Source organism: Rhinolophus ferrumequinum, chromosome 3, assembly GCF_004115265.2.
Source record: "Rhinolophus ferrumequinum isolate MPI-CBG mRhiFer1 chromosome 3, mRhiFer1_v1.p, whole genome shotgun sequence".
Taxonomy (NCBI): Eukaryota; Metazoa; Chordata; class Mammalia; order Chiroptera; family Rhinolophidae; genus Rhinolophus; species Rhinolophus ferrumequinum.
Genome location: NC_046286.1, coordinates 44,650,607 through 44,676,879, shown reverse-complemented (window position 1 = coordinate 44,676,879; position 26,273 = coordinate 44,650,607). Strand labels below are relative to the sequence as shown.

Below are 26,273 nucleotides of genomic sequence, written 5' to 3'. Positions count from 1 at the left end.
AATAAAGCAGGTTAAACGCGTAGTAAAAGGAAGAAGGATGAAGTGAATATTGTAAATTGGGTGATCAAGGAAGGCTGAATAAAATGAAGGGTAAGATATGTAGCTATCTAGGGGACAGAGCTTTCCAAGTAGAGGGAACAGGAAATGCAAAGGCTCTGAGGTGAAAATGGGTTTGAAATGTTCAATAATAGCTAGAAGGCCAGTGTGGCTGGAATAGTGAGCAAGTAAAGAGGGGTAAGCAATAGTCTGTGAAGTCATCTGAAAAGAATCATGAGTAGGAAGCCGCAGTATCACCTTAGGATTTAAGCCATGTGGTCTGCAGTCCTGAATGGAAGGAGGGAAGTACTACATGATTCCTGAGAGGTGGTGCAGGTTGCTGCTGCCCAGAAAAGAATGTAGTAAGTAAAAATAACGTAGTAAACAGAAATAAAGTAGTCAGAACTGGCTTACTCAGAGAGGATTCTGAAACCCAAGGCCCACAAGCCCTTATTTTTTTCTATTTCTCCCTAGTTCTTAGAATCAGAGTAGGTGGAAGATGGAACGGACCAAACAGACCTTCTAGTTGGCCCTTCTCCTGTTCCTGACTTGAAAACTGAGGTCCACAGAAGGCATGAAATTTGCTGAAGGGTCACTAATGCTACAATTGGGACTAGAAACTGGGCTCTCCCAAATCCTAGCCCATAGCTTTTTCAGCCACATCATGCTACCTCTCTCACCACCACACATCCATGATTCTCTGTCTCTCAAGTCTCCCTTCCATTCTTATTTGTGAAGAAAGGAGGGAGGGAGGGATGGAAGGAGGGAAGGAGATGAGAGAGGGAGGGAGGGAGGGAGGGAAGGAGATGAGAGGGAGGGAGGGAGGGAGGGAAGAAAGGAAGGGAAGTGGAAGAAAGAAACCATCTACATTGCATTGCTTTTTACTTCTTCATGGCTCTTGTTTGTTTTCTCCCCCAGTATCAATGACCCTTACAGGGGCCTCAGAATACTATTTTCTCGGTTCCTCATGGTAAACCTTTTGTCACTCCCATTATGAAAAATCCAATACCATAAAAAATGAGTCCATTTGTATGTATATACACAATCCCAATAATGATTTGTAATGAAAAAAGTAATACTCAACAGTGAAATAACGACCAAAGAAATACAGAAAAGAAAGAAGAAAAGCAAGAGGAGATTGATGGTGTAAGGTAAATAAGAAACAATCGTGTCAAACTGCTTTTATTCTTTTTATTCCCAATTCAAACAGGACTTTTTGGATAATAACTTATTTCATCTCAATTTCTTTCTTTTTCTAAAATTTGTATTAAATTTATTGGGGCGACATTGGTTAGTAAAATTATGTGGTTTTAAGTATACAATTCTGTAATACATCATCTGCATATTACATTGTGTGCTCACTACCCAGAGTCAGTTCTCTTTCCATCACCATATATTTGGATCAAATATACCTTTACCCTCTTCCACCATCCCTCTCCCCCTTACCCTCTGGTAACCACTAAACTGTTGTCTGTGTCTATGATGTTTGGTTGGTTGGTTGTTGCTTTCACATATAAGTGAAATCACATAGTTCTCAACTTTTTGTTTCTGACTTATTGCTTAGCATGATAATCTCAAGATACATCCATGTTGTCACAAATTTCTGATTTACTATTTTTTTTGGAGAAGCTCTAGTAATATCAAGAGAAATTTTCTTGATAAGAAATTGGCATTTCCTTAATGTTATCTGCCTTATACAGAAATCCTGATCTATGTTAGTGGAATATAACCATAAAGTGACAAAGAATATTTTTAAATAAACATATCAGTCAAATTAGTGATGCTCTTTCAAGTAATTACTTTGAAAGATGATACTTTTTAGTACTGTTATGTAACATTTCTAGACTCCTTCACTGGGCATGTGAATCAGCCCCCATTTATGATACTGTAAGATCCATACTTCATTATATACACATTCCATCACTGACCACTTGTATGATAATTTCCTGTTTATGTCAGTCTACCAGATTACACTGTGAGTACTTCAAAGACGAAAACTTTGTCTGGGTCACCTTTGTAGCTCCTTTTCTAGTTCACCGTCAGATCCCATACAGTTTTAAAAAGTAAATAAGTAAGAGACAATGACAGCACTTCATTTACAGAAAGATTGGGGGAGGAGGAACATATTATTTCCAATGATATACCTGGAAGGAGAAGACCATCTGTTGTAGCAAACGTGTAAGCACAAAATCCCCGATACTGAATTAATAGTTTATCAAAATTTGCTGTTGTTTCTGGGAATAGCCATTCTTGTTTTCTGAAATCCACCAGATGTACTCTATCTTCTAAAATGAAAGAGGAGGACAAGAAAAACTTTATTCGATGAGAAGAATAAACAACCCAAGGAAATGAGAAGAGACTAGCTGCGATGTGACTAAAATAGAGATAGATCAACTTCATTCAATCAAGATAGTGTAGCTTTTTATACTAGGTGGCAAAATGCTTTTAAGAGGACTATTGCTTCTTGAAACAGTTGAGAATGTTCTGAGCAGAAAGGGAAGGAATATCTCTTAGTAACTTAATTTTGATAACAAGGTGTACAATTTTTGTTCTCTATAGTTTAAAAAATTCTTCCTAGTGTTGGTTTGCTTACCTACTTACATTTGATAAGCAAATTGACTAAATTTTTTCACATAAATAAACACATGCATGTATAAAACATTGATCTCCAGGTTCTTAGCTTACACAATCCTACTACACTTCTGTGTGGCTCAATATCCAAACAGCAGACACCACAAATGACCTTGTGGCTACAACTAAAAGTAAATGCATACATTGGAGAAACCTTCCCTCTTTTTTCCTGATATGCTTGAAAGTCTTGAACAGTTATGACATGTGACAAGTGTAAATTAAGTTCTTTCAGAAGAACATTGGGTCTCCCAATTCACTGGGACAGTATCTTGATAAATAGTGTTCTAGTAAACACAAAGTTTTGATGTATGGTGGGAAACATGTCTAAATCTAAGTTGCAAGTAAACTGTCTTACCAATATGGTTGAGTTTATTATTTACTGTACTGCTGAAGTGACTTTAACTTTTCAATTTGATTTAGTAATTTGCATAGATTTGCTGTTTTAATAAAGGGAACTCAATAGGAAAAACTTTAACTTGAAGCATGCATTTGACTTGCTTAGATTTCGTTTTCAGATTTTATGTATTCTAATAGATTAAGAATGGAATCTGCTGCTACATTTTTATTTTTCCCTTTTAAGAAATAGAATTAGAAAAGTAAATTTAGAGAGTAAATCATCTAATTTCGTTTACTAAAAAAACTTTTTTAGGCAACAACTCAAGTTCCAGGCTCTATTTTGGCATTTCTCATTAATTTTAAATTGTCTTTAAGATAGGAGAGATCGAAAAAGTAAAAAAAAAGCTTATTGATAAAGACAGCCTTTCAAGAATCAATGCATCTCTTAAAGGGTCTAAAATAGCTCAATTAATTTTACAAGGATAAAATTTATTGATTTATAAATTTCAACCTGAATCTGAAGTTGAAACAGAGGTCCAAAGAAATTAAGCTTTATTTATAACAAATGTAGCAAGGATTAATATCCATTTCTACTACAAGTCAATAACAAAAATCACTAAGACTACAATAGAAACACGTAAGCACAGAAAATCATTGTTAACCATAACATTAGGAATGGTAATTGCTGGACAATAATATATTGCTGTACAGTAAGATATTCAGTTTATATTTTTTGTTTTCCACATTTTCAATAATGAACATTATCTTAGAATCAAGAAAGATGTTTAACACTTTATAAAAAAGACGTAATATGAAATTTTTAAATCAAAAAGTGACTTTATTCTAGAGGTAATTTTAAGAGGAAGAAGAAATAATGGATGATTTCTATTACCCATGTGTTCTTTCATTCTATACATATCAGTTTTCACAGTCACTTCATTAAGAAGATCTTGCATTACTTTCTCAGGAAACAGTAGTTTATGAGCGCCCAAAAATTGCTCAAGGTGAGCAGTTAAATTACTGAGGACACTAACCAAAACAGTTTCATCCTGAAAGCTAGTCCACAGACTGGAAAGAGCAATGAAGATGGGCTGAGGAAGAGAAAAAAAATGTTCACAATGTAACTGTTTAATAAAATTATAAATCACTGTAATCTTGAAAAGAAATACTATTTGTAAAGAAATTATTTTCTAAGACACATAAAATTCTCATGAAGTTAGACAATAGAAACTAGATAGAAATTTGACTCATAAATTAGGAGAAAATAAATTTGTATTTTATTTCAAAGCATTTTATTTTGGTATGATTGTTATAAAGCTAATTTACTCAAAAGAAAAAATGCATTTGATCAGCTGGCTCTATTTCCAAACAGCAGACACCACCAAAATTGACCTTGTGGCTCCAACTAGAAGTAAAGGCATACTTTGGAGAAAATAAAACTTCCCTCTTTTTCCTGACATGCCTGAAAGCAGAAGGATTTATGTGTGCTTCACTTCTACAGGTCAGTATCTTCTTCAAAAGGGAAAATATCTTCTTTTTAAAAAAGAGCTAAATATGACTCATTATAGACTTATCTGGCTCAAACATGATTCAAGAGAACATGGAAAGTCTAGCAAGATAGCCTGGGGCATGTCTTGTGAGTTGCAAGTTAAAGATTTTAGGTCAGTGAGATAAAAAATAATCAGGCCCTACTTCAAGTGAAACAACTTAGTCTTTGGTTTCTTGGTTTTTCAAACCAAATACTAGGAACAATTATAGAAAATTATCAGAGCCTCAAAAGTTTCTATAAAATACAGTATATGCATCTTATACCTCCTTGGGGCTATCAGATTTGCCCACAAGATTGTGTAGATAATCAGAAAAGTCAGCATAAGTACAGGGCTATTAGTCATAGGGATTATTATCTGTCTTTTCAGGAAACTCACAAGTTATCTCACCTGTTTGCCAAAGGCAATTTCTAACAGCTACTGTGAACACATTTTCAACACTGTACTATGGATTATTTCTGTTGCCACAGCCAATAGTAATGTGTGTGTGTGTGTGTGTGTGTGTGTGTGTGTGTGTGTGTGTGTGTGTGTATCTGCATTTCCTTTAATAGCAAATACCTACCAAGGGAATCCTCTCTATACTATGACTACAAAATAACCATGAAAAACATTATCAACTTGTATAAAACTAATATTACATTTTTAGTAATTAAATATAATTATAACTACTTCTGATTCAATTTTATAGGACTCAAAAGTACATTCATGAATATACTTGGTCAAAGTTGATGACAGATACTTACAAAGGTCAAAGTTGATGACAAATACTTACAAAGACTTGTGATGTTGGGACAGCTGTCTTGGATTTTACAGTCATTTTTAGTTGTTCCAGTTGGGCTCCTAACTGCTTTATCATCATTTCCACTTCTTGAGCACATGTAATTATATCTGACTGTGAAGACAACATAATTTGCATTAATATTTTTATAATTTCACTACAAAAATCAGATGTGTTTTAATCCCTACCTGTTCCCCACATCTTTTGAAGGTAAGCTCATTGAGAGCAGGGGTTCTCTTCTCTTTGGTGTCCCCAACACCAAGAACAGTGCTGGCATATGAATAGTGCTCTAGAAATAATTGTTGGATGAAGGAGTCTTTTGAAATACAATGGCTATACCTTTTCTCAAATGTACACAGTTATTCTTTGATATTCAGTGTAATTGCATTCCTGAGAAGTGCTGTTATTTTCCCATTCATCAATGATAAAATTAATGAGGCATTCCTCTGAAAATTATTTTGATACCAAGATTTTTAAAAATTACATTCAAGAATGTAGAAAATCTTAAATATCACGGTATTGACAGAAAAACAATATATTTCTGATACAGTCGTAATCTGAAAATAAGGTGTTAAATGCTGAATCTGAAATAATTGATAACATTTACTATGCTAAGCACCACATTAAATACGTATAAGAACAAAGAGGGGTAAGTACAAATAAGAAAACCAAGGTATAGAATGGTCAGTAAATTGCTCAAGGATGTATGCTAATCAGAGGTAGAATCATGGCTCCATGCCAGAACATCTGAGCCCAGAGCCCAGCTCATACCCATTATACTGCACTGACTAAGGGGATCAGAAATGGTGCTCGTATGGGTTTATCAGTACAGTGTAAAAGAGTGACATTTACTCAAGAAAAAAAGTGCATTTGTATATTCAGATATCTGTAAGCCTAACTATATAATTTACTAGACTATTTTTAAATAACAAAAATAATTACTTCATAAGAAATATCAAATATTATTATTGTATTTTAACTAAGGAAATTTTCTATTCACAAATGTAACATGCATCCTTTTTTAAAATTTTACCATATTACTCTTTAAGCATCTCCCTTCCTCATTCTCCCATATAATATTAGTAGCCTATCTAATGGGTTTCTTGTCTACCCCACAGCGTATTTTACCCCCATGTTTGTTTTGTTTTAGGAATCAAATATGAAAATGCAGTCCTCAAAGTCTTTTTAGATTTGTGCAACAGCAACAAGAAACACAAACAAATCTGCATATGTTCTCCAAAGTAGTTACATTCAACACATAATATTTCTTAACACCTAGAAGTGAAAATAGTTTAGACCTTCTCCACCAAGTTATGTTTGTAGGGTCCATTCACAGACCATTTAGTCCATTCACTAAATGCTGAAACTTAAATAATTGCTAACATTTATTCTTACTGTGTGCTATTCACCAAGTAGATAGGCAGAACTTCTTGATTTTTCCTGATAATGTCCTAAAACAATCACTCTGTTACATTTTACCAAAAAGAATTTGTTCACAACCATATTGAGGTTATAGTTGTAAAGTTATTCCTCACAAATAACTGGAAAGGTATTCTGTGCTTATGAATTAGAAGAATTAATATGTGAAAATGCCCATACTTCCCAAAGCAATCCACAGGTTCAAGGCCATCTCTATCAAAATTCCAATGGCATTTTTCATAAACCTTGAACAAATAATCCCAAAATTTGTATGGAACCACAGAAGACCCCAAAAAAGTAATCTTGAGAAAGAAGACAGGTAGAGGCATCATGCTTCCTGATTTCAAACTATATTACAAAGCTATAATAATCAAAACAGCAAGATATTGGCATAAAAACAGACACATAGGTCAATGGAACCCAGTAATAAACCCATGTATATATGGTTGGTTAATTTACAACAAAGGAGGCAAGAATATATAATGGGGAAAGGGCAGTCTCTTCAACAAATGATGTTGGGAAAACTGGACAGTCATGTGCAAAAGAATGCAACTTAACTACTATCTTATGTCACATATAAAAATCAATTCAAAATTGATTAAATATTTGAACATACACTTGAAACCATAAAACTTTAAGAAAATGTAAGTAGTAAGCTCCTTGACATTGGTGTTAGCAATGATTTTTTTTTGGCTTTGACACCGAAAGCAAAGACAACAAAAGCAAAAATAAACAAGTGGGACTACATCAAACTAAAAAGCTTCTGCACAGCAAAGAAAATCAACAACAAAATGAAAAGACAACCTACCAAAGGGAGACAATATTTGTAAATTGTATATCTGATAAGGGTTATTATCCAAAATACATAAAGAACTCATATAAATAAATAGCAAAAAAAAATCCAATTAAAAAATGAGCAGGGGATCTGAATAGACACTTTTCCAAAGAAGACATACAGATGGCCAACAGGTACATGAAAAAGTGCTCCACATCACTAATCCATCAGGGAAATGCAATTCAAAACCGCAGTGAGATCTCACTCACAACTGTTAGAATGGCTCTTATCTGAAAGACAAGAGTTAGTGTTGAGAATGTGGAGAAAAGGGAACTCTTGTGCATTATTTGTGGGGCTATAAATTGGTGCAGCCACTATGGAAAACAGTATGGAGGTTCCTCAAAAAATTAAAAATAGAACTACCACATGATCCAGCAATTCCATTTCTGGGTATTTATCCAAAGAAAATGAAAACACTAACTAGAAAAGATACATGTGCCCCCATGTTCACTGCAGCATTATTTACAATAACCAAGACATGGGAGCAACTTAAGGGTCCATTGATGGATGAATGGGTAAAGAAAATGTGCTACAAGTATATACAGTGGAAAATTATTTAGCCATAAAAAGGAAGGAAATCCTGCCATTTGTGATAACATGGATGGACCTTTATGCATGGAGGGCATTATGCTACGTGAAATAAGTCAGACAGAGAAAAACAAATATTGTATGACCTCACTTAGAGGTAGAACCCCGCCACCCGCCAACCCCCCAAAAAAGAGCTCAGAGATATTGAGAAAAGATTGGTAGTTTCCACAAATGGGGTTGGAGGCTGGGAAAAATGGGTGAACAGGGTCAAAGGGTACAAACTTCCAGTTATAAGATAAATAAGTCCTGGGGATGTAATGTAACAACATGGTGACTATAGCTAACAATACTGTGTTGTATATTTGAAAGTTGCTAAGAGAGTAGATCTTTAAAGTTTCCAACACAAGAAAAAAATTGTAACTATGTGTGGTAAAAAGATATTAACTAGACTTACTGTCGTGATCGTGATCGTTTTGCAATATATACAAATATCGAATCATGCTATACACCTGAAACTACTATGATATTATATGTCAATTATATCTGAATTTTTAAAAAGCCTGTTTCACTTAAGAATATCTTTGATGATATAATAAAAGTATTAATTTTATTAAATCTTGATCCTTAAGGACACAGCTTTTTAATAATCAGAGTGATGAAATGGAAAGTACATATAAAACACTTCTACAGCACATTAAAATGCATAGTTCTCTTGAGGAAAACACTTACATGATTGAATTGTGAGCTGAACTAGCCTCCCCCACTCAGTAGAACATCATTTTTATTTGAAAGAAGAAACTGATTTTTAAGCCTTATCTGTTTGGCAGATATTTTCTTGACAGTGATTGAAATGAGTCTGTCACTTCAGAAAAACAATATATTTTGTTGCCAGTGATAAAATTCTCATTTTGAAACACTCGCATCTGCCACCATGAACTTGACAGCATCCTAACACTTAAATCTAATGAGACTGTCGGAAAAAAAAATGAAAACAAACAAAAACCTAATACTGTTAGTCCTCTAAGAATACTTTCTCTTAAAAAATTATTTTTCATAATATAGACAAAAAAATGCTTGAAGAAAGCATGTGATCTCAGCATGCCTCTCCCCTCCCCCCTTGTTAACTTATAAGTTCCTCATAAATAAGCACAAATTCCACCAAACTTATTTTTTTCTTGCATTAGCAGGAAAAATGAAGTCCTGCGTTGTGTATTCTGTGATTAGGCCCTGCAAACATCTAAGAAATGTTATGTGTGAAATGCAACTTTTACTTGCACAATACAGTAAGTGGCTTTCTCTCCTTGGTTATTGCCTTGCACTCACTTTAAAAGCCCACAGAGGATAAAATTCTGTTCTCTTCGCTACGAGTGTCAACAAGACTATGATCACCCTCCCTTTTTTCTTCCAGAATATTTGAATTTGTTCACTGCAGCTGATAAAGTCCTGCTCAAAAGAAAATAAAGTAACTCACTATTTTATCCAAGCTATAATTGGATTTTTACATAAATTGAATATAGCTTCGGCAAAAGAAAATTTTCTTAAATCAAAATCAATACTTCAAAAAATTATATTAATATCTATTCAAATAAGGTGTCTTTTAAAGAAAGAATATTCATAGGTTTCATAGATAGGCAAAAGTCTCAGCTAAACATAAATTCATATATTTTATAATCTAGAGAGAATACTGATTAAACCCATTAAACATCCATTCTGTAATAATCAATCTTAACTGTAACTAAGGTAGATTGATGGGGAAGATTGGATAGTTAAAAAACAAAACAACAAAAAGAAACACTGATTAAACAGCACAGAGTCAGAGCTTAGGAGAGCTCATCTTCACCCTCACCAATGTTAGTACGAAATAGTCATGAAAAGTGTTAAGGTCAGAAAATTAACTTTCTCAATAACATGAGCAGCAAATATTGTCTAGAAAAATAAGAGCTGTTCAGCGTGTGCTGCTACCCGAAATGAAATCAGAGCTATTCTGCTAAAGCCCTAATGATAATGACGAGGGTACTAATGACCATCATCAGCGGCACTGCCATCATCATCATCAACTTATTAAGCTCTTACTCTGGGCCAGACACCGTTCTACCTTGGTGGAGACTACTAGTAACCCCATTTTACAGATGTGGAAACCAAGGCACAGAGAAGTTAAGCGGCTTCCTCAAGAACACAGATTTAGTAAGTGGGACAGTCAGGATTAGGGTCCATGCAGTCTGATTGCAGAACCTATACTCATCATTTATACATTGTTCCTCTAGTTCTGAGGGTGAGAACCCCAATGACAATGTAAGACTGGAAGCTAGTTGATAATATCATTCATGATTGAAAGCTGTGAGAAGATACGGTATAATGAACAACATTCTCTACAACATCCTTATAGCATGTGTGACAATTTGCCAAGGTACTTCTTATGATATCCCTTCTAAATGTCAATGATGAAAGGAAATGTGAAGTCTACTCCTGTGGACCCGTATCTTCAAGATAAATTGCTTTTAAAATCCTCTTAGTATGTGATTAGTTACACAAGTCAATGTTAGGAGAACATCTACCCTAAAGGATGATTTGGTTTTGAACAGTTGATTTAGAATCCTCCATTCTGAAGGCAATTAGATGGTAGGTCGGTTGTGAGGACCACTCCTAGTTTGTTGCAATGAAGTCATGTCATCTGGATATTTATCTTTCTATTCTCTACAGTGGCAGTAAAGAAAGAAGACAGATGAAGTGCATCAAAAAGTAGTATCAAGTCATTAGCATACCAGGAAAAAAGAAGAAAGGACCAGAACACATCCTGTTCTATCCTTCAAGATATTAGTGTTCACTCGTACAAAAGGCGGTCTCACTGACTCTCCGCCTAGCGGTTACTGGAAAGTAGGAGCTGTGAAGGTAAACAGTGACCAGTGGGTTGGATGTTAATTAACCGGATGGGGGGAATCCTGTCACAGTGTATGCATATATAAAATCACCACATTGTACATTTTGAGTATCTTACAGTTTTGTCAATTATACCTCAATAAAGCTGAAAACACCCAAAAGACAAAAACAGTGACTGGCGGGAATCTAGCTTGCTGTCATGACACTGCTAACAAACTGTGTGCTCTGGGACCCTGGGGTGAGGGCAGGTGGCGGGAGGGGGGGGATGTTCTTGGTGAAAAGGGCCTCCAATCCTTTCATCTAAATACCTGTTTTATATTTTTAGGATTCTGAGTAAGTTTCTGTCTGAAAGAAAGGGCTCTGCTACTTTTAAAAAGTTCAAAATCACTACTTTACCATATTTTCCAACTCTTTGGAGAAATTGTTTGGCTTGATCCTAAGATCTAAAATCATCAGAAACAACAATCTTGTCTACCAATTTTTACAATATGAACACATAATTATATAAAAATGATTTGAGTGTCAACTACCTGCCAAACAATATATTAGACACTTGCTCTGAGCGTAAATTATTACTGTAGTACTACTTACATACATACACACACATAGCACTGCTTAACTGCAGCATACTAACAATCATACTACCGTGTACCAAAGAGAATCAACACGTATAAAATCAATTCCTACCAATATATTTCCATTAAAGTCAAAATCTAACGACCCCATTTCTATTGTAGCTCCTGGTCCAATAGATGCGAAATAAACCAAACCGTTATTAAGGTTGCCTCCTTTACCAATGACCTGGTTCTACCTTTTGTTTCAGCAGCGTAATATCTAAAGAGGTTGCTTTCTATGCAAAAGGCCAGATCTTAAGACATTAACGTACCAAAATGATCTGAAGGAAGATCTCATACTGTCGCACATTATATAGTGTTTCTTTTAACATATATGGCTGCAGTTCCTTACTCATGAGTGGGTTCTTTGTTACTTTCTCAAGGATGGCCGTGTAGCTGTATGCCAGGTCTTGGGCAGTCTGAAGCTGGGAGTCGATATGCTGAGTGGTGGCTGGGATTGCTTCATGTAGAATAGCTGGCACTGTTTTTAAAGGTATATGAAGAGAGATAGGAAAAAAGCTACAAAGAATTAAGAAAAAGCCCAGAAAGTGAACATATTTGAGCATTTAGTTCTTTTTCTCAACCAAATTTTAATAATAATGAGGTATATATTTCATGGGTCCCACACCATGAAAAAAGAATCCAAAAAAAAAACGAAAAAAAAAAAAAACCGGTCTAAACCAAAGATGTTGCCAGAATGATAATGTAGAGCATATCAGCTTTTGCCACTAAAAGAAGTACCTAAAGAATTGATAGTCTTTTGTATTATGTGCTATTGACCTGGTGCCTCTAGAAAAGCCACTCTAGTTCTCCTTCTGTTTAATCTTCTTTTCTATTTGTAAGAAGGAAGAGGGGGGAAGGGAAGGGGAAGAGGAAGAGAAAAGGGAAGGGGAAAGAGAAGGAGAAGGAGAAGAAAAGTGTGCAACTTGAGAAACTCATCAGGATAGTGAAAAAATAACAGAAGAGTCTAGCAAGACAGTGAACATTATGAAGAATGGGAATTTGAACTTTTAGAACAGTTTTTAAAATGCAGTAAGTTACCCCATTGTACTAGATCAGTGATCTCTAGCCCCTTATCAGTGGGCCTATATGTGCACCAAACTCATAAGGAAGTTACTTCTACTCGTAGGTCCTTGATTAAATATTTCATGAGTACTTCCAAACTTACAGATAATGAATGTATTAAGTCCATTACAGCATAGTAAATGCTCCAGAATTTACAGATTAGCAGATATCTCCTCTTGGACCTTTTCATTCCATTAATTGCATCAGCAACTGTTTTCTTTTCAGGGTAATTTTTTATTTTTTAGATCACTGAGTTTTACTCCCTTTTCATTATTTGGAGCAAAATATAGGAAGCTCAAAGAATGGGGCAGGGGCTGGCTTCTGGGAAGGCTCCATCATTCCTTTCACATAAAATTTAAAGTCTTGCTTCAGCAAAAATGAAAAATTACTATACATTATAGTTGTAACTAAGGTACAGTCAAAACTGAAATCTTAAATCTAAGAATGCTAGTAGTGTGCTGGGTATTATTTTCCTCACTGTGCAAGTTAAATTTTAAACCTGCATAACTTACAGAATTAATACCTATAACTTACAGATATACCTACAGTCATCAATGCCTTCTCCTCCCTTTCCACAGTCTCGGTTAAATAAACGAATTCCAGTAACAAGCATGGAGAAATCTTTCAGCTGGCGTTCTTTGTCCTTCTTAGAAAGAGTTAGAAATGTCCCAAGCTCAGCCTGAGGAAAAACACTCTGTAGGGCAGCTAAACCAAATCACAAAAAGGACAACAAAATGATAGAATAAAAATATCAGAACTTAAATCACACGTTTCTTTCAGCAAAAAGTTAAAAGGCCTGTCTTTTACTTATATGACTTTAAGTTTCTGATACCTGATTACAGAATACACAGCACAATTTATCATATCAAAGCTGGGCTACTGAAATAATGCCATCGCCTTGTGTCTATTTTTAATAATTAAGCCTCCATCCGTAATTTTTGGCAATGGGAATTAAAACAAGATTTCTAATTACTCTGAGTAGGAAAAAAAAATGATGCTTTAAAATTATTATGGAAGAAAGCCACAGGAAGATTAGAGGTCTTGCCTATTTCTTGTCTTAAAGTACGAAAGTAGGCAAGTATTTCCTGAGGTTAAAACTGTCCTTTGCCATCATCCGCTTCAGGTGACAGACTCAATTCTTTCATCAATACAAAATCTCCCTTTCCATTCATTCCCATTACCCAATCAACCTGGTACCCTTAATCATAGTGCCAGTGTTTCTCTAATGAGGTGTAATATGTCCCTGGATATGTACAGCTCTAAGAAATATAACAATATTCACTTTCCAGAGGTCCTATTTGAGTTTTAGAGTTGATACACAGTGTAAAAGGAGTCTGGGTAAGTTTTAACCTCTTATTTGTGCTGATTTTTTTTCCAGCACAAAATGATTTTTTTTTTCAGTTCAGAAGAGGAAACTTCAATCTTCAATACTTGTAATTTAACACATTTTATAAGATACAGTGTTCATATATTTTCACTTATGGAATGGAAATTGTGTGTACTTTTTACCTGTTGCCTCTCTAACAATCTTGATATCTGTAGGGGATCCAAGCCCAGATCGCAGTAACATATAGCTGACAACTTTTCGGTAGAGGCTTTCTAATTCTTCTCGAGCACATGCTCTGTTGTCTGTAATTTCTCTGAGAATAGAGCCTAATCTAGACTCCAGGACCCGGTGATGTTCTTTAAGAAATTCCTCTAAAATTGACAAAGGACGATGTTCCATTTATTTGATACTTAGAATTATCACATAAGAAAGTAGAACCAGAGGAAAAAATGGCTTGGGTATTGCAATTCTACTGCATGAAACCAAGTATTTTCTTAAGATGTCATAATTAACAGTGGCCAGCAGGTAAACTCAAGACAAATATTTAGTGGGAAAGATTTATTACAGCAATTTAAATGGCATACTTGTCAAACCACATAAGAGTTTAAATAGACAATCCAAACACTAATATCAGAGGGCTAAAACCTCCCAATTAAATAGAAAGCATACAATCATAATATATATTATAAACATGTACAGTACTCATATAAATATATGTACAACATATGTATGCTATATGTAAGCACATATAATACACACATAAATGTAGTGAAAATATTCCTGTTCAATTATGTGTATTTCTATTTTAGTTTTAGATAAATTTCCTCTGAATAGCATTACTGATAATATGATGTTTCATCAAGAATTGTATCCCTCCCTCTCTCTTCTTTCAATGAGGTCTACGCTTAATTGTGGTGGAAGCCACAATTTACCCGCAGTATAATGCTTGCAACTAACTCAACAAAACACCTCGTTTTACTATTATGATAATTAACATACCAAGCATGCACAGTTCATACCTATAATCTTACCACAAAAACAGCAAAACATTTTTCAATCAAAAAAATCTAAATGATAATGTCATCAATTCCATGATTAGTTTTGCTTTAAAATTTCATTATTATTAAGCAAAAAAGCAAGATACATAATTTTATATATGTAGCATAACTGAAAGTTCAATACATACAGGGGAAAACAGACAATGAAAATTACCAAATGGTTAACAATGGTTACACTACAGCAGGGTGGAGGCAGTGTAGTATGTAGAGGAACTCATTTTCCTTTTTCTCCTGTCTTCCAGTTTTTCGCTGATGTATGCAAAAAACTATTTACATAAGTAAATATGTTCTTAAATTTACCATTATTTATTCCACTTTTGGGTAGTTACATAATCTATGTAAGCTTTATGAGTTAATTATATAAATAAGGAACAAAAAAATCAGCAAATTAAAAAATGTTAACTTCAATGGACTGATGGTTTCAATTTCTAATTATTATATATTAGAAGTATGAAAGTTAAAACACAATCGACTTGGAAACATAATTATTATGGGCATAATTAGAATTGGTGTTTTTCTCATTTAGCCCTTCCAACATTATTATATTCTTCAAAATTGGAAAAAATTTCAAAAGATAGACCAAAAACTGAAATTGTCCATTGTCTATCAAATGAAACCTTTGTAACCTTAAATACAACATGAATCTTTTTAAAACGTGTATCAAAATAGGTAGACAGACGTTACCTCGACTTGTATAATTCATATCAAAGTAGACTTGCATCTTAATGGTGTCCAAGGACGGATTTTTACTGTCCAATAGCCGACTCACACAAAGCTGGAAAAGAATACCCCATGAATGTTTCTAGTTATAGGTTCCAAAATGATTAGAAGTATTTTCTAAAGTTATTTTCAAAAATAAAGGGAAACATCAAAGCAATATTTCTGATATTTCTCCACCAATAACCAAGAAGAAGAGGGGTCTCTTATTACTTTTCTCTTTGAGGACTTCATGCTTTATAATTTACTGAACCAACACTTATTGAGTGAGGAGTTATTTCTCCTGAGTTAACCAATATCACCATACCCAGGTGGCTAATAGTCTGGTGGAAGGCAAGATACTTGACATTTTGGTTAGTATAGGCAGGCTAAATGTTCCATGAAGCTTACACTCCTGTCTAGAGCTTTTCTAGAGCTCTTCGTTCCTATTTATTTGAGCCTTAAACAACACTCCTTCTTAGCTGATGGTGGAGATCACATGAATTTTATGAAAAGCTGCTGCAGCTACCCTCCTCTGCCCACAAAATCTCTCAGGCTCTGCCCTGTTTCAAAATTTCTTCCTCTGCTCTGTTTTCTCCTATTTCCCCCTACCCCATGAATGGCTCATCCCCCTGCTTTGCTCTGCCCCTTTAGATTAGATGATCAACCTGAAGTTTTCTTTTCTTCTCTCCTCTCCACCCCTGAACCCCACTCTTCCCTGTCTCACCCCTTAGGTTTTATATCTTTATATACCCTCACCCCACCTCCTCAACACCAACCCTGCCTTCCTGGGAGGATGGAGGGGAGAATGCAAGAGTGAGAACTAGACATTTCGTGTTATGGAACCTGTGTGCCTGGATCCCTCCAGGTGGAGAAGTACTATGCTAAAGACAGACTTGACAAAGATTAGTTCATCCACGTGATTTTTAATTGACAAAAAAATGAAACAAACTTTGTCATTGAATGATGATATACAATGACAGTTAGTATTCCTGTCATATTAAAAGTACATTGATCTTGTTGTCCCAACTTTGTTAAATTAGAGGAAAAAAGAAAAACTCTTCTCCTGAAAAGGAGGAAAACTTCTTTTCTGTTCCTCTTTGATTCTCCTCCATGGCTTTCCAATAAAATTGCTGACAGACATTTCCCCTATTGCTAAGAAGGGGTTTCATACCACATTTAAAATCAGCACAGAGACCCAGCTCTAGGCTGCCCTGGAGAATCCTGGAGTCTCTGTGGCACAGTCATCCTAACATATTCCCCAGCTCAGGCTTCCAGAGCTCTTCCTGACCCCTCTAGCATCTGCAAATAGACCTGTGCTTCGCCATGTGAATTGCTGACTGTGACAAGATGGGGATGGTAAATTTTCTCTACCATTTGTTTAAGCCCAGAAAATGTCCATATACAAGTTTGGGGAAACTTGCTTCATGTCTTTTGTATAAAGGAGGGAATTAAAATCATTAAGCTAGGGAGAAATAAAAATAATGTTGAATTTTTAGGAAATACATTTAGGAATATTTAGAAAATAAATATTTAAGCACCTAAATCCAGTGAGTCGAACTTAAAGCATATGAAAAAATTAATGATGTCGAAAGTTCCTGCCTTCTCTAGTTCTTCAAACTGGTTTTCAGGCACATCTACTTGATTTCTAACTATGAATTATTTTACTTCGGCTTCAATTTTTCCTTCAGAATAGAACAATAGAAATTACGCTGAAGCAATAATTATATGAATTTTAATGTAGTACTATGTAACTTTAGAGTATATGACCAGTCAGTTAAAAATGTTCGCAATGTACATTAGTTTAATAACAAGATGTCTCTAAAATACTGTGGCCAACACTGCTACCAGCCAGTATCACACCCCTTCTTCCTTATTAGCAAAGCCCCATTTTGGATTAGGGCAAAGGTGTGTTCAATTAAAAAAGAAGAAAAAAAAAATCAATGTCCCAAGCTTACTTGCAATATCATTCTGGTCACTAAACCTAAGCAGATGGGAGGGATAGAAAGTGAGAGGCCCAGCTGGTCCCCCTCCCCATACCTGCCTCAAGGTGAAACGCGATCATGCTACCATAGGATGAAATCCATATGCACCACAGTGACCCAGGAAGCCAGGAGAAACAGCCTATGAACCTCTGGACTTTGTTTTATGAGAAAAAAATCAATCCCTTATTTGTTTGCACCACCATTTGGTGGGTTTTTGTTTCATGGAGCTGAAAGGAATAATGGCTAACATACATGCTGTATTTAGAATTGCAAATAAATGTTTCAAAATTTGAGAATTGTTGGATAATCACCTTAACAAGTTTCTGCACATCACTTTTTATGAGGGTTCTATCCATGTTAAAGCCATTACTTGGATCCAGTACAACAGCTTTCACCTGAGAGTAGGAAAGAGTCCATTAAATAATTTTATTTCATATTATTATGAAATTAGTTTAATATGTTTTCATTTTTTAAGTAACTGTCTCTTGATTACTCAGGGGTTGATGATTCAGCTGACTTTCTTATTACCCAGCTCATCAACACCTTCATTAGAGGTTGAAGAAAGGAAGCAGTAAACATCAAATTTGAATATGTGCTAGAAAAATTATATGGAGAAACATGTTAAAAGCAATGGCTAGATTTTAGATTGGTAAACTATTTGAATATTATTGTGTATTGTTAAATCAAAAGCCAAAATCGAGATACCAATGTAATTAGTAATTTTTACAACAGTAAACAAAACAGATGTTTAACATAGATGTAAAAATAGATGTGAAAAAAAAATAGATGTAAAAACTCCAATACAGGACATTACTGATGTTTCTAAAACTCATCAAGATCTTGTAAATCACTCTCTACAAATCTAGAACTGACATGCTTTATAGACTTTTAAAAAATATTTTTTTTTGCTAACTGGTCCAAAGATATCGATGTTTTCAACTGAATAACATTTAGGAAAGCATTAAAGAATTTTAAGAGGAAAATGGGCACTGCTTAACATATTTTAATAAAGCACTAATTCACAAAAATATTCATTCTTACCATAAAAGCAACCAGAGTTTCAGAAACAATCTCTCCATGGGCTGCACATTCTTGTCCTATTTCTCGAATGATATTCTTTATAACACTTTCTGCCTGAGTGGGAGGCATTCTAACAAAATAAAACAATGATTGTGTTTTTCAAACTGTATTTACATATTATTTTTCCTTCTTTAGATTTCTCCACTATTTCATTTGTAAAGTCATAATATTATTTATTAACTTTAGTACTTAGCATTGAGGCGCCCCCTCATGTTTTCATTGGTTAGTTTTATATTTATCAATATTAAGGGCTTTATTGAGGTAGAGAGCAAGTGGGACTTCAAACGATTGAAACATTTCCTCTTTATTTAAATAATGGCGATTACCAAAAGTACATTATATCATGATATTTTTTAATTAAAATAAAGGCTAAACAGTATGGGGGTGTGGTAATAGAATTAACAAGAAACTCTATCCCATCTGTATAGGTGGCAGAGAACAGCTTGAAAGAGGAAATGCTATTCCACATTTACTAAATGACCTTTCATACTATAGGAGTCTTGGAAAAGAATTCTTGCTCAGATCATCTAAATTCTCTTTCCTGCATATCCAAGTTGGAGTTTGGGCTCTTCATTAAAAACGTAAAAACAAAAAGAAAAACATACTATGAGAGTTATGCGTCATGGAAAAAAAAACGAACTCCTGGTTATTCCATTTACTATAAACCAAGATAAGGTGGTAGGTTTTAATGGTTATGGAGTTGCCTGATTTTCCTGAGTATCAGTAGCTGAGCACAGGGGAACTTAGCGTGTAGAGAACAACAAAGGCAATTCCACGTAGATAACGCTAACTCTCAGCATTAACAGAGTTCAGGCAAGGTAAGCACTTGCCATTTTGTCCATTAGAACCAGACTGCCTGTCATCCATTGTGACCCCACCATTTTCTAGCTGAGACCTTGGGCATGTGCTTCGCTTCTCTGTGAGGCGGTTTCCTTATCTGAAAACACAGATACGATTACTACCCCCCTTCTCTGAGTCGTTGCGAGGACTGAGTTTTATATTTAGTGGTTAAAATACTACATGGCATAAAGAAAGTTCTTAAAATAGCAGCTTGTAACAAGTAGTGTTAGCCGCGCGTTTGTGCGCATGTCCGTGTCTTTGTGTGCGCGTGCGCGAGCGCTGTCAGGCTCCTCGCATTGGGTGGTTACTGACGCCCCTCAGTACCTTCCCTTCCCCACTCTGTGAAGCACTAAATCTCCGAAATTCTGGCCCGTGGGGGTGCGAGCGCCGCGGAGCAGTGTCAGGAAGGTGAATTAGAGGTCTGACCTGCGAAGCGGGGCGCCTCCAAACCCAAGTGACAAGTGTTCCGGCTCGGCGGTCGCGCGGCGGGAGGAGTCCTGACTGACAGTTAAAACTCGACCAGGCTAGACCGGATCGCCCCACGCTCGCCTTTTCGTGGGGTACACCTCCAGTTCAAGGGCGTGGAGCCCCGAATGGGCTGACATTGGCGGAATCGAGAAGAAGAGTTGTGTCTCTCCGACCTACTCCGGGGTCTTTGCTCCCGCCTTCAGGGCAGCTGGGCGCTCTCCGCGGCGGACGCGTAACCATAGAGATCGAACGCTAGAGACCGAAGGGGGTGGGGCCATGGTGTGGGCGGGGCCAACCTTGTGAGTCTCTCCCCGAAGGATGCGCGGGAAGAACTTTAAAAACCAAACAAAAACACAAAGGCTTAAACCCCAGGCAGAGAAGAACAGGTTCACTACACCTCAAGGTTAAGAGTGACAAATACAAGATTTCTTAAACAAGAGTATTAACTTGCTAGCGTGGGAACCTACAGGCGTTTGAAAAAAGGAGGGTCTTGGGGAGGCAGGAGCCAGTCCGGAGAGGTTGTATCGTTGAGAAATGGAGTTCATATGAAAGTATCTAGTATTAAAAAAACAAAAGTGAAAAGGACCGCAGTTTAATTTTTTGTGCTGTTGTCAAAGGAAGTCCGTAACAGGATGGTCCAAGAGCACAGGAATAATGACACATACTAGTCAGGAGTTGACATATTGAGGTTTTGTACTTTAGCATTAATGTTCGTTAGGCCCGCGACTGACATGACAGTATATAATAGGATCAAACTGATATTAGAAGCAGAGCATCAAGCAAAGTTTTATTTTTAAACAGGCCACTGCCAGTAATTTTTCTCAAATTTCAAAAAAATATACTGAATATACTTTGCTTCAGGATATTCCCAGATTACTAGAAAATAAGTTTACACAAAAATACGCAAGTCATAGTATAAAATGATTTATTTTCCCCTTCTAGAAAATTTTCCTGGAATGTGGATGAAGCTTGTGCAAAATTAGATTTTTAGAGTAGCAAGATACGTAATAGTAAAACATTAGAATTCTACACATCTGATATTTAAAAAATGTTGATTAAAGTGAGATATTAGGCATTACAAATAATGTGAACAAAAATCTTAAATTTTTGTCTTGTATTTTTAAAAAGCCAAATGCAAATTTTATAGAAGTATGACCTCAACCATATTCATATACACACATATATATTAAAAGTGCATAAGTCAATTTATCAATATCATTTGTTGTGTTTGGATCTAAGTAAGGGTAAGTTATTATTTACTTTGTTTATTTGTTTATTACTTATTTGAGTGTGGTTATGAATTTTTATGCTTTTCTGATATTTTCTATAATGAGTATATACTGTCTTATCTATAAAACAAAATAAAGAAAACATAATGGAGAGAGGGGGCTAGCTACACGTAGAGAATGAGCCCAACTTGGAAAATGTAAATATACAAGACCAAATAACCAAAAAGAAAGTGATATAGCAAAATTTTAACAATGGTTGTATCTAGGCAATGAGTTCATGGCTGTTTTCTTATTTATGCTTTAAAATATCTAGCAAAATTCTTTCATGAGTATATATTACTTATAAATTAGAATATCAAATATTTTTAAGATGGTAAGAGTAATGCCATCCTGTTAAATATAATTTTAACTAATGGGCAAATCCTGGCACAAATACTTCCTGGGTGTGTCTGATACTAATTTCATACCTAAAATCAATTCTCTTCTTCCTTACTAATCCAGATTATGTCATGAATGACAATATTATCTGCTGGGGGAAAAAGAAAAAGAAAATGTATCTCAACCCCTCTTTCAGCTAGGGATGGCCTGTGACCTGGTACCGACCAATGAGATGTAAGTGGAATCACTTGATGGGGTGTCAGAAAAAGAGCCCTTTCATTTTATATCTCCTTCCCTTTTCTGTGTACTTAAAATAAAAATGTGCTGGCCGAAGTCCCAGTAGCCTTATTGTGAACATGAAGATAACGATGGTAGAACAAATATCTAAAAAGGAGCCTCAGTTCCTGATGATATCACAGAGCAACCATATCAGTCTTCTTGACTGGTTACTTCCGGATTTCCCCTAACATCAGAGAAAATAAATCTCTATCTTATTAAGCCATTATTATTTAGGTTTTCTGCTACATTCAGCCAAATTCAATCCCTAACTGCTAATTACAATAGGTATGACTTTGGAAATATTATTTAGCCTTTTGTACTACACTGAATTATTGGCCCTAATTCTTCCCGTCTCCTTGCATGCATTCCCTTGCCATGGACTTATGTTGAGTATCCTTCCTCATCCTTTGACTTTGAGTTTAGCTATATAACTTGCTTTGGCCAATGACATTATGCCAAGTTCAGAGCTAAGGTGTTAAGCGACCCCACCACATTTGTGCTTCCCCTCTTGAGGATGTGTCATTGGCATGAGAAGAACACACCTGGCTAGGTCTTTGGTCCCAGGAGAAGAATGAAAGTCATATAGAGCAGAATTGCCTGAACCACTTTTTAGTGAGATGCAGAGCTGTCCAACAGGGCCTGACCTCCATCAGCCTAACTCCAGACAACCTCTAGATGTGTGATAATAAATGAACATTGTTTAAACCACTAAGTTTTGGGGTTTTGGGGTAGCTTATTATACAGTATTATTATGGTTCTAGTTCATCTGTAAACCTTTCAATGGTCAAAATTTCTCATTTGTAAAAGAGATAAAAGCATCTAATAGAGTTGTAAGAATAAAATGAGGTAATACTTATAAAGCACTTAGCATACTGTCTGGCATAGTTACAAGGATTGATAAATTTTATATATTATTATTACCTTTATTACTATTATTGACAAAATCAAGTATGAAAATATATTTCATATTCACATGACTTAATTGAACTTCCAGTCTTTGCAGAACTAATTTTCCTAGTTGTAACATGGCAGAAATTTAAAAAGAAACATGTAGGAACTAAAGTATCTCCAGAGAATGATTAGAACAACCTTGTCAGAAAAAAAAGGCGGGGAAGGAATTGGGTATGCTGACCTTGAGAAAAGGTAGCATGAGAGAATTACTCTCAGTTTTGTTAGAAAGCAAACTTTATATTGCTTCAGAACACCAGATTACAAATCTACATACAGTAGTGGGTTTAACTTAACATAAAATAAATAAATAGAGCTGACTAATTGTGATAGAAGTCATACTAGAGGACATAAGCACCATTTTATTGAATGTTTTCATCTAAAAGCTAAAGGATTATCTTCAAGAATGTTGTAGACTTAATTTCTATGACTAAGCAACTTAAAGATGTCAGGGACTATCACATTTCTAAAGGGAGGGGAATATATATTTCTTTTCCCTGATGTCTTAAGAACAAATGAATTGAGCATTTTAACATGTTTACAATTTTTTGTTGAATGTTGGACAGTGTGAATGTTATTCTTGTTGAGTGAATAAATTTTTTGTCTCCCTTTAATGAGTGTTGAATTTTGTTTTTTTTCAGGCATTTAAATTATTCCATTGAGGGATGTTTTCAAACTTTACTAAGATGAGTCTAGAGTAGTCTTCACTCCAGGGATAATTTGGCCCTACTCTAAGTAATGATTGCTCAGAGCTTTGCACTGGAAAACCAGTGGAAGCAATTCTGGCTGCTCAGAGCTCGAATGTCTGCCCATCTCTGTGAGTTCTGGGAATTGTTTAGCTTACAACTCCCTGCTGGTTCTTTGCTGGTTTGTGTGTAATTTCAGTCTACGTATGCACAGCCAAGTACTTAGCAAAGACTCAGATTTATGGGAATCTTTTTCTTCATTGCTCTCTGCTTCCCAAAACTCTGCCCTTCAAATTCCAGCTCCCTCAGCCTCTGGGAATGGTGATCTCTGTCTCCTCAACTAGGCTAGGTCTCTGAACTCTATTTGGGTTTACTTTCCTGTGACCTGGAAATTGCCTCCAAGCAGAAAATTGGAGCAATCAACCTTTTCTGTCATTGACCTTTATCTCAGTCCTGTGCTATTTTCCCAATTTCTGGAAATAGTTGTTTTATACTATATTTTGTCCAGTTTTCTGGTTGTTTGTGGCAGGCAGTTAAGTCCAGTCCTTGCTATTCCATCATGCTCAGGAGTGGAACTGTGGGTAATCTTGGAGAGAAAATAATAGGAAATAGTCTTCTAGGAGAGCAGAAAACTATGCTTAATAGAAATTTTCAGTTCATAACTGAGAAGTATGAATGCTCACCTGACTGTTACAATCATGAATATAAAGTAAAAACAATCTGCCAAGCTAAGTGACTTTCATTAGAAATTGTTCAGTATATAGCTCAGGAGCAGGTGAGAAGAGTAGATGGTTGGCTTAGTCTGGAATTAGGGTGTTGTCAGACCAGTTGTTATGATAGACTGGGGCTTTTAAACCAGCTTTGATCCAGGAAAGCGATTTAGCAGTTCTTTAGATATTATAACAACCTTACTAAGAAAGTTTCCATTAAACAGAGATGTATAATTAACATCTGGAAGAGTAGAGTTTACAGTTATTACACCAATAATAACAAATGGCTCTTCCTTATAACAGCCTCACAAGAGAGTGAACTATTGTCATTTTATTATACAGATTCAAGATTCAGAGAGCATCAGAGACCAGCCTAAGACCACACAGCTCAGTCACAGAGCCATCTTAGTCTTATTGCTCTAATTGGTATTTAAAATTTGAAGAAAACTCTTTTAAGCGTTTGAGAAAGTTCTAGGTTTCCCCCCCAGAAAAATGCATGAAGTCCCTAATGTTGCACACAATTTCAGATTCACAGATTCCCTGAGGCTCATGCAAATATCAATGGACTCTTGATTAAAAATCTCTAATGCGCCTGTACAGTGGTTATACAAATGTTCACTTTACAATTATTTATTCAATGGTGCATATGTTACATTAACCTTTTCTGTATATGTTATACTTCGTAATAAAAGGCACAATAATGCAGAACTTCTCTACTTTTAGTTATGCTTTTTGGCTACAGATCATTAAATAGAGCTGCATTCTGGTTTTCAAGAAATCCTCAAAAGTTAAAAAAAAAAATACAGATCTTGTGCTTTTTGGCCTATCTCATTCTTGTTTTCTATATGCTACACAACAGTTAATTTTTTTTTCTTTTAACACAGTCATTGTGTTAGTCTATGTAATATGAGCAGTGCATATTAATTTCCACATTGTGGATGTCATAGAGTCTTAGAATTAGTTGACAATCTTTTTCCAGTTTAACTTTCCTTTTCTACAAAAATGCTTAATAATGAAGAGGAATGCTGAATTTTCAGGGTGAAGTGAGAAAGAAACTGTGGACAAGCAAGACAATGCAAGTCGCCCTTATTCCAGTTTCTCTGAGAATAAACATGAACTATTTTAAGTCTAATTTCCCACATCCTTTCAGTCAAGAAGATCACAAGATCATTTCTTAATCATCTTCCTTAGAGAGATTCCATTTGAGAGATTAGTTGCATGGACACAGATATGAAGAGACAGGCTAAAGCAGATGGTTGTGTTTTCTTACACAAAAAATAGCATAGCTTCATAAGGTCATTAGTCTAACCCTTAAAAATCTACTTTTCTTCAGGATTGTCAACTATCTTTAAAGGTAAGATGACTGATGAACAGAAGCATCAATTCTTTGTTTTCCATCTCTTTCTCCATCACATGAATCAGTCAATAGAGAAACAAAAGACCTTAGGATCAGATTTTCACAACCTAAATTAGGGAAGAAATTGAAACATTTACTGAAAATACCTAAGCATGGAGTCCTGCTCTTTCATGTATTATAAAAGAACTCAAAATTATAAGAACACGAAATGAAAAAAAATTATATCAGTGAATTCTATTATAATCATTGTCAAACCTCTAAAAAAAAAATGTGAAGGCAAAGTGGTTCTTCCTAAAAATTATTTTTCCCTCAAACCAGGTACAATTTCAAACACATAGTCCTAATCAGAAAAACATAATCTACAGCATAAAAAACATTTGCTATTATAGCATCTGTGGCAGTGATTCTTACCTCTGGAGAGGGAGGGACAGCATATCAGAAATATCTTGGGAGTCCTCCATGATAAACACTGAAATGGCCTTCTTATGTGTTTCGTATATGAAGAAAATGTTACGGTATAGCTTTTTAAAAAGGTGACTCCCTGTTTCTTACCCACCCACTCCCAC

The 26,273-nt window shown here is 35.4% G+C and overlaps 1 protein-coding gene across 2 annotated transcripts in view; it reads right to left on the bottom strand.

Moving 5' to 3' along the window:
• The window catches only part of CFAP206 (cilia and flagella associated protein 206), a 29,336-nt gene extending 8,999 nt beyond the window's left edge, over positions 1 to 20,337 (bottom strand). For both annotated transcript variants that reach the window (XM_033102743.1, XM_033102744.1), the window contains exons 1-10: positions 20,079 to 20,337; positions 18,774 to 18,882; positions 18,044 to 18,127; positions 15,736 to 15,826; positions 14,176 to 14,364; positions 13,213 to 13,371; positions 11,874 to 12,082; positions 5,323 to 5,442; positions 3,896 to 4,094; positions 2,181 to 2,321 (exon numbers count right to left, since the gene is read on the bottom strand). In XM_033102743.1, the coding sequence (XP_032958634.1) occupies positions 2,181 to 2,321; positions 3,896 to 4,094; positions 5,323 to 5,442; positions 11,874 to 12,082; positions 13,213 to 13,371; positions 14,176 to 14,364; positions 15,736 to 15,826; positions 18,044 to 18,127; positions 18,774 to 18,881 (1,300 nt within the window). In that variant the 5' untranslated portion in view covers position 18,882; positions 20,079 to 20,337. The remainder of the gene's footprint in view (positions 1 to 2,180; positions 2,322 to 3,895; positions 4,095 to 5,322; positions 5,443 to 11,873; positions 12,083 to 13,212; positions 13,372 to 14,175; positions 14,365 to 15,735; positions 15,827 to 18,043; positions 18,128 to 18,773; positions 18,883 to 20,078) is intronic.
• Between the last annotated feature and the right edge of the window lie 5,936 nt (positions 20,338 to 26,273).